The following is a 17,823-nucleotide window of genomic DNA, read 5'->3' on the forward strand; positions in this document are numbered from 1 at the left end:
TTATGGTTTCCACATGATTTTCCAGCATTTGTATGGTGTTTGTCCTTTCACATAGAATTATATGGACACTTTTTTTGTTGTGTTAGAATTTTTTATTATTTAATATATTAGCACATTCCTATATCTATCTAACATCTCGTGGACTTATCTCTTTAATTTACATTTTCAAGCAGCACCAAGAGCAAAACACTATACTTCCTGCGTTCCGATGCAGAATCCCCTGTTCTCAGCTTCCACATTGCATGCAGCCTCTGTACTTGTCCCTCAATAACAGAGCACTTTGTATTTTGTGAGCTCATTCACAAAATACAAAGGATTTTGTGAATGGGCAGCAGAGGGGAAGGGCGGACAGAGGTGCTGTGTGTAAGAAGGCAGTGTCTCTCCTGTCAGAGCTCTAGGAGTGTAGCAGTCATTTTACTCCCAGAGCTCCGTAAAATTGTCAGATGGAAATTAAAGAATTAAAGGCTAAGTTCACCTTTGGGAACATGTTACATGTTCTACCCATTTTTAGGGGGGAAGCTGCAACATGTTCCCAATGCTGCAGCTGCTGCCCCCCACCAACAGAAGTACAGGGAGAAGTTCCCTCATACTAGCTGTCAGATTTGGAAACAGCACAGCCATGTGGGGCCTTAGCGGCTATCGGCTTGTAGTTCATTGATTCTGTCAGTATATCCCATATGGGCAAGCAGATATACTGACAGGTCTGCAGGACACCTGCATGGCACCAGCGATCTGCTGATCGCTGGTGCCATGCAGGTGTCCTGCAGATCTGTTTTACAGGCTCCTGCGTACAAAAATAATAAATACACTTTTTTTTACCTGCAAAAAAAATGTGCATTTATTATTTTTATGCAAAAGGTGAATTTATTCTTTAAGTCCATGGGGTGGAATGCACCTTGTTAGACCTAATTCATAGTATGCCAGCATATTTTAAAAAGTGACGGAATTCTTGGAGTTCAGCTTTAATTCAATGTACCCAACAATATCTGACTCTGCAATTCTTCCTCAGGTAGACAGAATACTTAATCTTTGCCTCTTCACCAGGGAACAGTCTCTGTTAATTCTAACTTTGTGTTTCAGGTTATATAATTTCATCTTACTTGTCCCTATTCTGATTCTTGTAGGCCACCAACATACTTTCTCAAAGGCACTCCCCTTGCCAGGTAAAGGCCTGACTTCTCCAGGGTTGCTCCTCTCCTCAGAAGACAGATAGTTGGCTTCTATTTCCAGACTACAACTGATCATTGGCCCAGTTCTCTCACACGTCCCCCATCTCTGATTCTCATGAATGCAAAAGAATAACCTGAGAACTGAGGTTAAAGTAGAATGTGAACTTCACCATCAACTGTCCATTATTTATCAGGGAGTGGAGAAGGAAACTAGTTTTCTTTACTCTAAGCCACTTGACACGTATTGATCTTTAGCATGAAGTGCCATTAATTCCCTTTTATGTAAGAGGTAATTGCACCAAGGGAACACACTGCATGAACGCTACTTAAAAACATTTTTACAACTGGATAGAAGATATGTCATGCATCTCACATGACTGCAGTAATGACACAATTGGCATGCAAGCCCAATTGTCATCATGTTAAAACTACATGTTAAGCTACTTATTCAAACAAAATTGTGGGGTGTATTTACCAATGGGTGAAATTGCACAATTTACCTAATTATTATTATAACAATTCCCACGCTGATCACTTCTCACAATTTATTAAGCTGCGCAAGTTTCAAAACAGATAGTGATTTCAATGCAGATAGTGATTTGATTCCAAAGTGTTCTTATTAACTGGACTTTGTATAATACATTTTTTGCTATTTATCACTCTATCCAAAACCCTCACTTCCTGTCCTGCTGACAATGGTTTCACTTGACAGGAAGCAATGAATAATCTGCAACAGAGACAAAGAAAGAAAAATCTGACAGGGGTTCTAGCAGTCCCCTACTCTACTAAAGAAAGCATTTGGATTTCTGTTGAAATAAAAGAAACACAAGGGGGTGCCTCTAAGTGCGGTATTAGGAAATAATTTAATAATCCATAGATAGAACACTCACATGTGTGAAGAGATTAAAAGCCTTAAAATTGCTGAGGACCATAGCCATTCTGCTGATGGTGTGCTGGCGTTGGCAACCAGGGCCAGACGGAGCCGGAAACCAAGATGGACATCTGCGTTCACAGAGGGCACCAGCTCCCGGAGATGAAGAAGACCACGGATCCGGAAGTGATGTCCGCAAAACCACCATGGGATGCAAAGACTGGAAGTAGTATCAAGATCGTTGGTCTGTAGCCTAGGTAACGCATTTCGGAGCACCAGTCAGCTCCTTTGTCAAACCTGACAAAGGTTTGACAAAGGAGTTGATTGGTGCTCAGAAACGCGGAGGCACCCCCTTGTATTTCTTTTTATTTCTGCAGAGATACATTACAGTCTTCTGGTGGAGCTGCCTTTAGGTGTTTTCCTATGGACTTTTAGTATTTATGATCATATAGACTGCGCATACAGAATGTGACACACAAAAAACATATTTTTAAATATAATGACCATAATTAATAATAATAATTAAAAAACTTTTGAGCAGTCCCAACATGTGCAAATATAGTGCAAACGTGCTGATTCCTTGGTATTGGATTCCGCAATTACAGTGACAAGTGAAATAAAATGAAAAACAGACATCCCATAGTGTAATATTGTTTAGTTTATGCTGGGAATAAAATAGTATATATAAACTCACAAAATAATGCCTTTTCCTCAGCACAGAGTGTGTTCAGCTCTATGTGATAGTATTGGAAGAAAAAGATGGCTGCCACGTTCCAGTGTGCGTTCCAAAGGGCGGAAGTGAAGTTGGAGGAAAATATTGACGCATTTCGACCAATAGATCGTCATCAGGAAGTGGTGACGATCTAATGGTCGAAACGCGTCGAAGTTTGATGATGTAATTTCTGCCAACGTCACTTTTTTTATTCCCAGCATTAAACTAAACAATATTACACTATGGGATGTCCGTTTTTCATTTTATTTTTATGCTGACCACCTGCATATTATCTGTAGAGGAGAGGAGGAGTGCAAGTGCTGTACCCATTCCCAATAAGGATCACTGGTTAATACCTGATATCTGACCTGGTAAATATATACTGGATACCATTGGCAACATCGTGGAATATATGTAACAGCATTGGTACCATCAATACGTGGCATTTTGGGTCAGTCAGAAACAAAGCACTAGTGACCTACCTAGAGATAGGTGGTCATGGCACGATGGTGAGTGTACATCCATGTGGAGCACCAATCTGAACACTATGAAGCACTTGTCACTGTAATTGCGGAATCCAATACCAAGGAATAAGCACATTTGCACTTTATTTGCACATGTTGGGACTGCACAAAAGTTTTTAAAATTATTATTTTTAATTATGGTTATATTTAAAAATATGTTTTTGTGTGTCCCATTCTATATGCACAGTCTATATGATAGAGTTTGTATTTTTTGTATCTATTCAGTTTACAATTAGGACTGTTGCAACATATTAGAATACACAGTATATTCCATAAGCGCAGCAGTATCCGTTTCTATTTTAGTTATTTTTGGACTTTATACGGACTTATAACCTTTTATCATCTATCGGTTATTTTCCACGTAGTTTTTCACTTTAGGTTTGCGCCATATGCTTATTGTATATTTGGATTTCTGTCTGTGTCGGGCTGTCGGGCAGTTCCCCTTCCTGTCTGGTAAAAAATGGAGCCCCCCCCAAAAAAAAAGATAGCAGTAAGAATCCAGCATGGGTTCTAAGCCTTCCGAGCTCTATCCAAAATGAACAAAAAAGTATATACAGTTTAAATCAAGGGTACACACCGAATATCACTTCTATAATTAGGATAAAGTATATCCTGCCAACAAGGGATAACATACATTTTTTTAAATTTTGCATTCCACTCATTATAGTTTTTTTTTCAGCACCATTATATAAAGGTTTTCAGCTTACAAAGAAAGGCGAAGTGCAAATAAAAAAAAAAAAAAGAAAATACTAGGCATCATTAGAAGAAATTGATTTTTTTTTATATGTTTTAACGCTTTTTGAAGGACCCTATAATATGTCTTGCAGGCACAAATTGTTGCCCAGTAGTGCAAAGGCAGAACACCTTAATTTATTTTTGAATGTGTTTTTGCTTAGTGCATGTTCTGTAAAAATGGCCAACTGAAAGGCAATAATTACAGACATGAAATGTATTTTCTTTCACTGAAAAAATATACAACACATATTTAAGTTAAAAGGCACTTTACAAAAAACAGCCTCTGGAAAACAAGACGATTCCAGAACAAGTACATAGAGCTGTGTTGCTTTAGTTTAGTAGGGTGACCAAATGTCTGTAATCCATTTTTTCGATATTGACATTACCATTAATCCAAGATACTGTAACTATTCATTGTTCTGAGCTTTGTGTCCACACAATACCATTATTGCAGATTGCCTTTTCATTTACTCTGGTAGATTTCGTTTATATTCCTGCAGACTCTGACACAAGTATGGATGTCAATGCAGAAATAATTTTCAGTGCAGAACTGAGGGTTAAAATCATTCGCCATCTGGAGCTTTTGGGATAACTGGGTGCCTATGATCCTAATCACCAGTTTATAACTTCCATGAACTTCCTTTTATGGCCAAAAATGAGTTTTCTGCCAGCTCATAGAGCGGCCTGATAAAAGCCTGCACACAAGTCATCACTTCCATGCCTCTGAAGAAATCACTCTCTATCATACTGCATGCAGGTACTAAGTGCTTGTAATTTTTTTTACTATCATGTAGATGGATTTCCCATTCCTCTCAGTTTAAAATTCAAAGGGCTTGAAATGTGCTCTACTGCAGAACCTGTCTTAAATATGATGGTGGTGATGAAATATACTTCAGACCCATCAAGCACATTATTGGAAACTGCTATGTAAAAACTTGAATAAGTCAAGAGGTTTCTTCCCTGGAATCAGACAGATGGGCCAGATACAGGACAACCAGACTTATTTTAAAACGTCTTTAAAGTGGTTGTAATACTTCTTTTTTTAAATTATTAAATAATAAACATGTTATACTTACCTGCCCTAATCCTCCTCTTCTTGGATCCTCCACCGGTGCTCCTGACCCCTCCCCATCCCCCAAGAGCTGCTTGCTCTGGGGGCACTCGCGCGTTCTCACACCCGACTTGGCTCTGATATCCATAAGACTTAGAGCGTGGCTCGGCCCTGCCCCCTCCTCACTAGCTGTGATTGGCAGCTGTGTCTCAACCAATGAGGAGAAAGAGACTGGGGATAGATGAGGCTCTTGTGCTCATTGCTGGATTGCAATCAGGTTTAGGTAAGTATTAGGGGGGCTGAGTGGGGGGGCTGCATACTGAAAGTTTTTTACCTTCATGCATACAATGCATGAAGGTAAAAACCTTCAGCCTTTAGAACCACTTTAAACAGGTTGATGCAGATTCTAGTTCTGAATCATTGCAATATAGTGATGCACCGCTATATCGGCTGATAACAGGGTTATTGGCGGGGTTTTTTTTGTATATACACACACACATATACATACTTTCAATAAAAGTTATTTTTACAATACTGGATATACACTCTCTTGCCAAAAGTATTGGGTCACCTGCCTTTTTCATGCACATGAACTTTAATGGCATCCCAGTCTTAGTCCGTAGGTGTCAGGGATCCCGGCCGCTCGGAGGTGAGCGCATGCGCAGATTGCCGACATGCACTAGCCAGCGAGCACTGAGACTTAGGCGATCACTGCGGCGGCCGCGCATGCGCACTCGCGATCGCGGACACACGCCTGTCACCAATGAGAGCACAGGGTGTCCTATTTAAATCAGCCCTGTGCATCTCCAAATCGCCTTATGGTCTTGTTCCCTGTTCCTGATTGTTCTGTACTCCTGATTGCCTTGTTGTCGACCCAGCCTGATCCTGATACTGCTGTCCTCTCCTGCTCTGACCCCTGGCTCGTCCTGACTATTCTCTGCCTGATCCTGATTGCCTAACCTCCTGTTACTGAACCCGGCCTGTGACCTGTTATTCTTCTGCCTGCCGCTCTGTACTGTCTGCTCCGCTGTTACCAACTCGGCCTGTCTGACCACGCATACCTCTTCACATCTGGCTCTTACCTGCTCTACGCCATTGGCATCTGCCTCTACCACAGCTGGTGTTTCTCGGGGGTCGCTACCTGGTCTCAGGCTGCTTCAAGTCCATCCCCACCATCAGGGGCTCTGGTGAACCAGCAGACTGAGGCTTAGACTCCGCGCCCTGAGAGACTCCGGCCAGTGAGCCGCTAGAGGCTACCGCCAGTCGGCTGCTGACAGTAGGGTTCAATATTGAGTTGGCCCACCCTTTGCAGCTATACCAGCTTCAACTCTTCTGGGAAGGCTGTCGCAAGGTTTAGGAGTGTGTCTATAGGAATGTTGGACCATTCTTCCAGAAATGCATTTGTGAGGTCAGAAACTGATGCAGTCTCCGCTCTAATTCATCCCAAAGGTGTTCTAATTAGGTTGAGGTCAGGACTATATGTGGGCCAGTCAAGTTCCTCCACCCCAAACTCGCTCATCCAGGTCTCTATGGACCTTGCTTTGTGCATTGGTGTGCAGTCATGTTGGAGCAGGAAGGGGCCATCCCCAAACTGTTCCCACAAAGTTGGGAGCATAAAATTGTCCAAAATGTCTTGGTATGCTGCCGCCTTAAGAGTTCCCTTCACTGAAACTAAGGGGCCAATTCCAACTCCTGAAAAACAACCCCATACTATAATCCCCCCTCCACCAAACTTTACACTTGGCACAATGCAGTCAGGCAAGTACCGTTCTCCTGGCAACCTGCCAAACCCAGACACGTCCACTGGATGGCCAGACAGAAGAGTGATTCATCACTTCAGAGAACATGTCTCCATTGCTGTAGAGTCCAGTGGCGGCGTGCCTTACACCACTGCACGCGACGCTTTGCATTGCACTTAACGTAAAGCTCGGATACAGCTGCTCGGCCATGGAAACCCATTCCATGAAGCTCACTATGCGCTGTTGTTTTGCTTATTTGAAGGCCACACTAAGTTTGGAGGTCTTTAGCTATTGACTCTGCAAACAGTTAGCGACTTCTACGCACTGTGCGCTTCAGCATGCGCTGACCTTGCTCTGTCTTTTTACGTGGCCTACCACTTGGTTGCTGTTGTTCCCAGTTGCTTCCACTTTGTTATAATGCCACTAACAGTTGAGAGTGGAATAATTAGTAGCAAAGAAATTTCACGGATGGACTTATTGCACAGGTGGAAACCTATCACTGTACCACGCTTGAATTCACTGAGCTCCTGAGAGCGACCCATTCTTTCACAAATGTTTGTAGAAGCAGTCTGCATGCCTAGGTGCTTGATTTTATACACTTGTGGTGATTGGAACATCTGAATACAATGATTTGGAGGGCGGGCCCAATACTTTTGGCAATATAGTGCATTGAAGATGGGTCAAGGCTGGGTCTTCCAACATGACAACGACCCAAAGCACACAGCCAGGATAACCAAGGAGTGACTCCGTAAGAAGTATATCAAGGTTCTGGAGTGGCCTAGCCAGTCTCCAGGCCTAAATCCAATAGAACATCTTTGGAGGAAGCTGAAACTCCGATTTACTCAGCGACATCCCCGAAACCTGACAGATCTAGAGGAGATCTGTATGGAGGAGTGGGCCAAAATCCCTGTTGCAGTGTGTGCAAACCTGGTCAAGAACTACAGGAAAAGTTTTACCTCTGTAATTGCAAACAAAGGCTTCTGTACCAAATATTAACACTGATTTTCTCAGGTGTTCAAATACTTATGTTCAGCAGTGCAAGACAAATAAATTCTTTACAAATCACACAATGTGATTTCCTGATTTTTTTTTAAATTCTGTCTCTCAGAGTGGGAATGCACCTACAATGTGAATTTCAGACCCCTCCATTTTTATATATATATATATATATATATATATATATATATATTTTTTTTTTTTTTTGTACTGCCTCTGAACTCCCCCTGTATGTTATCCTATGTGTTCATGAACCCATAAGCTTTTAGCAGCGTTTTGTGGCAGGACATCTCAGTGGCAGAAAAAAACCCACTACCAAGGCATCCTGGAGCAACGACATTTTGGCTAAGACAAAACGTGACTTGCTTAGATGCGTTTAAACGCATGTAAACCACCTAAACTCTAGGCACATTTAGTGCTTGAGCATAAATTATTTATTCAGCGACTGCTGCCCCTCTTTGCCAATCCCTTCACTGGCTTCCACTAACCCAACGTATAAAATTCAAACTACTGACCACAGCTTACAAAGCCATCCACAACACTGCCCCTAGCTACATCACCAACCTCATCCACAGATACCGCCCAAATCGCCCACTCCACTCCTCCCATGATATCCTCCTCTCTAGCTTCCTCATCACCTCCTCCCATGCTTGCCTCCAGGACTTCTCCAGAGCCTCTCCCATCCTCTGGAACTCCCTACCACAGTATGTCCGATCAGCCCCTACCCTGTCTGCCTTTAGGCGATCTTTGAAAACTCACTTCTTCAGGAAATCCTACCCCACCTCCACCTAAGAACTGTACTTAAATCACCTCCATCAGATCATCCCCTGCAGCTATCACCTTTTGTATCACCTCCCCCTTCCTTTAGATTGTAAGCTCCACGAGCCGGGCCCTCCTATTCCTTCTGTACTGAAATGTATTGTAATCGTACTGTCTCCCTTATATTGTAAAGCGCTGCGCAAACTGTTGGCGCTATATAAATCCTGTATAATAATAATATTATGGCCAATTAAATTAATTAACGCCCAAATGCTTGATGCGGGTAAATGCGTCTAAACGTGGTACACACTTTTACAAGTGTCAGACAATTTTATGACCAAAACACTGCTGGCTTCTAAGGGAAAATTAAAAGTCAGTATGCATGAGGTGTTAGAGGAAGGACAAAAACCCCTCTGGCTGGCATTTTTGAGAGGCGTTTTCTGACAGAAAAAAATACTAAACGCTCCTAAACACCTGTACAAAAACACTCTCTCTATTTATAGCGAGGTTATTTATAGCGAGGTTATTTATAGCGAGGTTATTTATAGCGAGGTTATTTTCCCAAGGCTGGTAAACATGTTCACAAACTACAGTCTACTGTGCAGTTATAGCTGCATAACAGTTCACATACATTGGAAGATCTTTATCCTTGGCTCTACAACAGAAGTTTGTTGACAAGAAAAAATGGTACATGCACTGTGAAGGGGCCAAGACAATCAGAGAAAAGGGAACAGACTCTGATCAATAACAGAGATTTATCAACATGAGAAAAGTATCTCTTCAGACATTAAAGGATAAGTTCTCCTTTTAATTTTTTTTTTTTTTGCAGTTAAAAAAAATGTGCATTTACTATTTCTTGTCTTGGGAGCCTGGAACGCACAGCACCAGCGATCAGCAGATCGCTGGTTCCATGCAGGGCTTCTGCAAGCTGTCTATCTTTGAGCATGTACCTTGTTACGGGCAAGCAGATACACACTGTCAGGAAGAATCAATGAACTACCACAGCGTTCAACAAGTGCCATGGTAGGTCATTGAGAACTAAAAGCTGACAGCTGCAAAGGCTGTCAGAACTTATAGTTTTCCCATTCACAGGATACTGTGAATGAGTGACGCGGCCTGGCGGGCAAAGCCTTGCGCGGCCACGGTTTTAAAAAATTGTGACAGCTAGCGGGCGGAGAAGAGCCCAGCTACCTGTCACAATGAGGGATCGGGGGGAGCGGGGGCTGGTCCCTACAGTAACATGTTACTCCCTGAATATGCATGTAACATGTAATATCCTACAAAAGGTGAACTTATCCTTTAAAACTTACATAGCCCAATGACTGCAAGTAATGTCTCAATTTGTTCTCTATAAATTTGTATTTCTTGTAAAAAAAAAGTTGGGCTGTAATTGGGCAACCTCAGCTACCATAAAAGTGGCTAATAATTTCACCTAACAGGCTGCTCCTCCAAATTCACAGGATGACCAACAAAAAATACATATGGCAGTATGCAAGGAAAGAAGCACAGTCCACTTGAATCATATTGTACGAGGACTTTTCTGCACTATAATTTGCAATAATTACTAACACATGTAAACCTCATCTGGTACAAAGGAAAACATGCCCACGGGAAAGTAATGGGGATTCTTTAGTGTCAGGGATCAGGTTAAAGTGGAAATAACTCAGTAAAACAAGTTATTTTGTCCCTACACCCTCCCTCATATATAAATGCTAAAAAAAAATTACAGTTTTCACCTTTGGGTTACTTTTTGTACTAGAAGGGAGCACTATGTGGTTTCCAGCCTAGGCCAGGCCCTACTGCCACCTGGGGTTGCCATGTCATAGTAATGCCAGAATGCAGTGTGTTACTAAGCCACATTTTTGCAGCTTATTTCCGGACATCCACAAATGCAGCTATAGTACTTACCTAGCAGAAGCTGCCGCCACTTGTGTGCATGCTTGGGAATCTGCCGTCCATGCACAGATATGTCACCTGTATCTGCCAGCTCCCAAATACTTAGAAGGAACTGGCTACACATCTGCAAGTGCTGTTTTTTAAAAAGATGGCAGTGCAGAAGTTTGGGTGGGGGGCAATTTGCATGCTTAAATCCTGCTTTAAAGATAACCTGAACATTGGAAGCTGTACAGAAAAGGCAGGCAGAGGGCAAAGGACCAGTCACCAGTACTGCCTGTGATCTCCTTGCCTCTGATTTTTACCATTAATGACTTATCAAGCCTTTTTCTGCACTGTGTCTATGTGAAGGCAGCCATCTTGGTAGAGGCAGTGTTTTTATTCCTTATGCCAGATCCTCAAGCAAGAAAAAAACATAAGAAATGCAGCAGTGACAACACCAAATCTCACCCCCACATATCCTGAGACTAGTAGTCAGAGGCCTCAGATCTCATACTGCAAATATACAGGTTCTAGGTTGTATGTACAGGATTGCCTAGGCACACTCACAAACCTGTTTTTTTTTCAGGAGGAAACCAGGCTAAATGGTGCAATTTTCAGAGTACAAGTTAGGCACAATTAACCCCCTTCATGGCCCTTTAAGGGGTCTCTAACTAGTATAAAGTACTTTTTTTTCTGTCAATGTGAACCTAACTCTAAAAGTCTTAAATCCTTCCCCTGAATAATGATTCGAAAACAGAAGCACATCCGATATATTTGCCTTTCTCCTGGAATCCTTTGACCTCATCCCCACATGGTTCTAAGACAAAAGGAAGGATTAAAGTTCAGCTGGCTGTCCAGCTGTAAGTAAATCACTGTCCTCCTAGCCCCCTTCTACAGTGACCACATGAACAATGCTTGGGCTTTTAGTCACATGCAAAATGCATTTTTGACCTGATTTTATGCATTTGTGATTTCTTTTTGGTATTAAAGGTTTGGCTTTATAAAAAAAACAAACAAACAAACAACACACGTTATACTTACCTGCTCTGTGTAATGGGTTTGCACAGAGCAGCCCTGATCCTCTTCTTTTTGGGTCCCTCGCTGGTGCTCCTGGCTCCCTCCAATTGACCAGTGCCCCTAATAGTAAGCTCCTTACTATGAGGGTACTGGTACATGCTCCCTCTTGAGTCCCAGGACAGCTGACGCTCTCATGCACATCACTGGATTGAGAGGGGGAAAGGCGAGAATTGGGGGGGGGGGAGGGTTAGGCAGCACACAGAAGGTTTTTTACCTTCATGCATAGAATGAATGAAGGTAAAATACCTTTAGCCTTCAGAAGGTATTTCTCCATTGACCACCAATTTGAAAGGCACACTAACAACATCACTATCTGTGTGTACTTTCATTATTTTTATACCAACAACTTATTGATCATGCAAATATACTGTGAACTGCTATCAGCACTAGGGTCATTGACTTGAATCCCAACCGTCCAACCCAACCAACTGCCTAGAGTTTGAATGTTCTCCCTGTGCCTGCATGGGTTTCCTCCCACACTCCAAAGAAATGCTGGTATTGGCTCCTGTCTAAATTGGCCCTAGTATGTGTATGTGTGCATGAGAGTTAGGGAACTTAGATTGTAAGCTTCTTGAGGGCAGGGAATGATGTGAATGTAGAACATATATATGTAAAGAGCTGAGTAAACTGAAGACGCTATATAAGTACCTGTAATAAATACATAAATACACAAACGCTTGATATAATCATTTTCAGCAGGAGTATTCTGAATCCTAAAAATTAACTTCAGGATTCCTCTGAGGTAAAAAGGTTGAGAAAGGTTACATTAAAGCATGCATCCCCCCCCCCCATGCACTGCTTTCAAATCAAATGTTCATCCCATCTGTTACTTACTTGGATGTGTTGGTTCCACAGCAACTCGGACAATTGGTGTGGCTTCAAAGCTAAGTGGGATGAATGGAGGACATGCTGGCGATGTAGACAATGTTGCAGACTTCAGGACAAATTCTTCCAAGCCTCCGATGCCTAACAAGATGGCAAACACATTAAAAGGTCAGTTAAGGGAAGATTGACCAATTAGACAAGCATTTTAAGAACTGGTTCACGCTAACTTAATGCAACTTGAGTCGCACAGAATCGCATGGCAATGGAAATAGCATTGTTTTCAGTGGTTCCCATTCACATCAATGCAGCACCATTGCAATGCAAGTTCGGGAAAGGGTTCTGCAAAAAAACACATCAAAATAACATAAAAAATATATGTAGATACATTTTTCATATTTCATACATTGAAGTCCACATGCTTCATACCAAAGTAGCACTACTTTGGTGTGAAGCATGTGGACTTCAATGTATGAAATATGAAAAATGCATCTACATATATTTTTGATGTTATTATGATGTGTTTTTTGCAGAACTATTCTCCTGTCCAGAGCAGTAGTAGTAGTACTAGTAATTGAAATCACGTCCAAAAACACACAGCACTAAACTGAGTAACTGCAAAGCACTTGAATAAATATTATACATATAAATATTAAACAGCACCTGCAATGCATAATCGCAATGCATAATCGGATCTCAAGTCGCATTCAAAACTCATCGCACTGATGTGAACCAGACCTTACTGCATAATGTCCCCCAGCTGTTTAAATGCCCACAAAATTGGTGCTTGTTGTAATAACAGTCTAAGGTACTACAGTAAATGTCATACTTCTTGGTAATGAAATTGATGTCTTTATGCCTCCCCCCCTATATACACACAAAAAGTTTAGCATTTAAAATAGAACTTTTGTAAGCAGAAGCTCCTAAATCAGCAACTTCAGGAATCCATTGTGAGCAATTTATTCCAGTATATATAAACCTGATTTGAGCGACATTTAGCTTGCTTAAAGTAAATGTTGAAGGATACGTTCACCATAAAAAAAATAAATAAATGCACATCTGTTTGTGGGTAAAAAATGTGCGGACTAAACAAAAAAAAAAACAGAGTTGTAGTACTAACTAAGCAATGCTAGTATGGATATCTCCCCTGCTGAGCTATTGTGTTCAGGACAGGGGGACGCCCCCCCCCCCCCACAGCCATTGGCTACATGCACTGATCGAATTCTGGTTTTCCAGCATGTCGGTCATTAGACTGGCTTCTGTTGGACAGGCTGCTGTACAAGCAGGCCGAAAGTGGCCCGGTTCCTGTTGAACAAGCAGATACCATCGTTCGTACCAGTCTTAACATGTAACATGTTAGGAAAGGGAAACCTATCCTTTGAAGATGTACTTTGGGTTGTAAATGAAAACAGCAATCAGTAGTAATGCCTATGTAAACCGTATAAACTTTTATCACGTTAGATATAAACCGCACCATTTAAATGATACATTGGAAGAAAATATATGTGACATCATAGCTCCAATTCATAAAATAATATTGTCTTTCAGCTCTAGGAGAAGGAGAAAAATACACATCACATCCTGTATTCTCACAGCACAGCCATTAGGAACTGCAGTTCCCATGATGCCCTGGGAATCCTAGTGAATGGGTGAGTGTTTACATGTAAAAATCAGTATTTTATTGCTAGAACGTTTCTTAGAACCCCCAAACATCTCTCTCTCTCTCTCTATATATATATATATATATATATATATATATATATATATATATATACACATATACATACATACATACAAATTTTTATTCTTTTTAGCAGAGGCCCTATAGAATAAAATAGTTAATTTTGCAAAGCTTTATGTCAAACAGTATTTGTGCAGCAGTTTTTCTAACGCAATTTTTTGGAAAGAATATACTTTAATCATTTTTAATGTACGAAAGCAGAATACCCACTTTTTTAGAACATATAAAAGATTATGTTACACAAAGTAAATAGATACCTAACATGTAACGCTTTAAAATTGTACATACTCGGAAGAGCACCAAACTACGGTACTTAAAAATATCCATACACGATGATTTAAAAGCCTTTACAGGTTACCAGTTTAGATTTACACAGGAGGTTCACTGCTAGAATTATTGCTCTCGCTCTTGCATTGGCAGTGATACCTCACACGTGTGGTGCAATCGACATTTACATATGGACATTTACATAGGGATGCAGAACTGATATGCTCACCTTTGCATGAAAGCACGATAGGATAGGGGCACTTTAGATTTTTAAAATTTTATATTTTTACATCGTCTATCTAAATGATTTTTGAACCATTTTTATCGATATCACAAGGAATGTTAAAATATTTTGTGATAGCAAATAAGCAGTGACGAGTCCTCTTTCTGGAGAGATCTGGGATAAATATTAAACAAACTAAACTGAGATAGAAGCCAAGCTGATGCAATGTTGCTTGAAGGCTGAACCATGTTCACATACAGCTTGCAAGACTCGCAGGTCACAAATGTATCCAATGCTGTTCTGTGACAAGCAACCGGTCAACAATGAATGTAGCTCACTGTGTATCAAATCATTACTTGGAAAGTCGCATATCTACACAGCTGTCATTACACAGTGAAAAACAAACCGCAATGAGCATGTGAACAGGCACAGACAGCAATGGCAGGATGGATGGACACAAGCCAGTAGGAAAGTAAGGTGACACCTAGCAATAATCAGCTGATACCGAGACTTCTGCTGACAAGGCAATGCCAAAGTGTTGTCACCATACTACTTGTATGTAAAATCACACTAAAGATACCATACCTCTGACTGGGTATCAATGTGATAAAGAGTCCTGTGCCATAGACCTGTGTATCTAGTTTCCCTGATCACTGGATGCAACCACATTGTCACACAGTTGTCTCTGCTGAGTATGGAGGGCTGAACACCACGGTGGTTCTCATCATCTACCCAGAACCCTGCCGGGCTGTGGGTCCCATGTGCACACAGAGGGAGAGCGTACACCAACCAATTTCGTTCCCTTCCACTTGGACTTTGTCAAGGTGTCCTAGGTGTCATATGACTTCTTCCCATTCTAACCGCGCATGCGTGGCTCCGGGAGCATGCTGCGCGGCAATCGGCGGTGTGCTGTGTCCAATCACCGATCAACGGAAAGAGCCGAAGATGTCGGCTCGGTGATGTGATCAGCTGTGTCCAATCACAGCTGATCACATGTAAACAGGGAAATGCATTATCGGCATTTCTCTCCTCACGAGCTGTCACGCTGACAGCTCATGAGGAGAGGAGAGCCAGTAATCGGCATTCCTCGGAGGGGACATGTACACAGATCATCAGGGCACTGATGATCAGTGTGCTCTCATGATCTGTGTAGCCCCAGCAGTGCCACCTGTTAGTGTCCATCAGTGCCAGCTGTCAGTGCTCATCCATGCCACTTGCCAGTGCCCATCAGTGCCACATTTCAGTGCCCATCTGAGCTGCCTTTCAGTGTCACCCATCAGTGCCAGTCAGTGCCACCTATCAAGTGTGCATCAGTGCCGCCTATCAGTGCCATATATGAGTGCTGCCTTCCAGTGCCCATCAGTGATGCCTGTCAATGTCCATCAGTGCCACCTACCAATGCCTCCTTATCAGTGCCCATCAGTGCCACCTATCAGTGTCCATCAGTGGAGCCTATCAGTGCCCATCACTGCAGCCTCATTAGCGAACATCAGTGAAGGAGAAAATTCACTTATTTACCAAATTTTATAACAAAAACTAAGAAAACATTTTTTTTTCAAAATTTTCTGTTGTTTTTGGTTTGTTTAAGAAAAAATAAAAAACCCAGAGGTTATAAAATACCACCAAAATAAAGCTCTGTCACCACGCAATTGTCATTCAAAGTGCAACAGCGCTGAAAGCTGGAAATTGGCCTGGGCAGGAAGGGGGTATAAGTGCCCTGTAGGCTTGTGGTTAAAGAGTGCAGGTAGACCTAAATTCCAACATAAGTTTGTATAGACAAATTCTTACAAATAAAAGCAGCAAGCATGGACTATCAAAAAAAGTGCTCCTAAATACCATTTTTCTTCTCTATTTTGCAGATCACATGACCACCTTGCTGGTTTGGGGCTCTTTGCTGCCTGGAAGAGGAGCAGTACAAGTATGCAGTGCCTCACATGGCATCTTGAAGAAGGCACTTTTCCCCCTTTGGCCCTACAGTCAATGGAAAAGACAGCCAGGGTCTCCAGAAGAGCTGAAATGGGAGCCATAGACAAGGCGTATTTATTTACATTAGACTGAGCATGTCTAATGCGATGGTCATGCTGTGCAAAGACTACATAGGCCTGCAGATCATTGCCGCTGCAGACAGGGAAAAGGAAGTCTCTGGCAGAACAACATGAATTTTCAAGAAAATTGGAATTATGTAGGGAGAAAAAAATCATACATTTCTAGTGAACTGTATTGTAAGGTCTTTAATGTATTTCTTCAATGTGTTTGGGTAAGGTTTTTTTGTTTTTGGGTTTACTTACACATTAAAGCAATATTACACCCACAAACAGATATACATTTTATTGCAGTTCTTAACTGGTAAGTACATTCATTTTCTTTTTTTATTTATTTTCACCTGGTAATCCAGCCAATGTCTGTCATTTTAAACGTTTTTCCTTTAACAGACCAAACTGTCCAAAAAAGGTGTCCATTGGTGGGTTGAGACAAACCCTTTAATGCTGACAGAGGTGCTTACAATGATCACCTTTTATTTAGTCCTTATCCACACGGGACGTTTTGAGAACGCTGGCAACATTAGCTGTGTAAAGTCACATTAATAACATGAGTATTTCAGCTTTTTTAAGCATTTTTTTGCATTAGCATTTAGCAGCGTTTGTGGTTTTTAGCGTTTTTTTTTATACCAAAAACAAAATTTTTTTTTGGCCAAAAGTGCTGTGTTTTACCGCGTTTTTCAGCGTTAGAGCGTTTTACAGCTAAAAAAACTCCTCTAGAAACCCACTAGTCCTGGGTTTTTTTTCCAGCCAAAAAAAAGTTGATTACAGTCTATGTGTGCATGGACACCTAGGATAACATGCTGGGGAGTTTACTAGCTGTAGAAAAAAATGTCAAAAGCCAAAAACAGCCGCTGTAAAAATGTCAAGTGTGCATGAGGACTTAATTATGTAAAACCTTTATTCCAAAAGAAAAAAAGCTGCTTCTATAACTTCTTAAAAAGTGTCTGGATCTCTAATGAAAAAGTATAAATGGCTAAAAAATTAACCTAATGCAGTCGCTTAAATGTGACCGTTTGCATGTCATATGGCGCTGGCAGTGGGGGGTTTTCATGCCACAAGCCAACTGTCATCTGATGGAAGGGGTTAATATCTGGGGTGATCAAAGGGTTAGCTGTGTGCTGTTTTACAGTATGTGCTGTGTGAGTTTTACTAGGGAAACATGTTGCTCTGTATTTCTCTGCTGTGCTGTGTGTGTTTTACTGTGTGCTGTGTTTTACTAG

The 17,823-nt window shown here is 41.4% G+C and overlaps 1 protein-coding gene and 1 long non-coding RNA gene across 2 annotated transcripts in view; one reads left to right on the forward strand and one right to left on the reverse strand.

Annotated features, from left to right (window-relative positions):
• The window catches only part of EFL1 (elongation factor like GTPase 1), a 601,029-nt gene that overhangs the window by 120,970 nt on the left and 462,236 nt on the right, over nucleotides 1-17,823 (reverse strand). Inside the window, exon 16 of the mRNA XM_089676417.1 lies at nucleotides 12,343-12,474. Within this exon, the coding sequence (XP_089532543.1) occupies nucleotides 12,343-12,474 (132 nt within the window). The remainder of the gene's footprint in view (nucleotides 1-12,342; nucleotides 12,475-17,823) is intronic.
• On the forward strand, nucleotides 12,285-16,863 carry LOC149462790 (uncharacterized). Its single transcript, XR_016312592.1, has 3 exons — nucleotides 12,285-12,501; nucleotides 13,879-13,979; nucleotides 16,421-16,863. It is a non-coding gene; the product is annotated as an uncharacterized LOC149462790 (long non-coding RNA).

The sequence above is a fragment of the Staurois parvus genome, unplaced genomic scaffold, assembly GCF_062004578.1.
Source record: "Staurois parvus isolate SC_StPar_1 unplaced genomic scaffold, SC_StPar_1.0 ptg000168l, whole genome shotgun sequence".
In the NCBI taxonomy this organism is placed as follows: Eukaryota; Metazoa; Chordata; class Amphibia; order Anura; family Ranidae; genus Staurois; species Staurois parvus.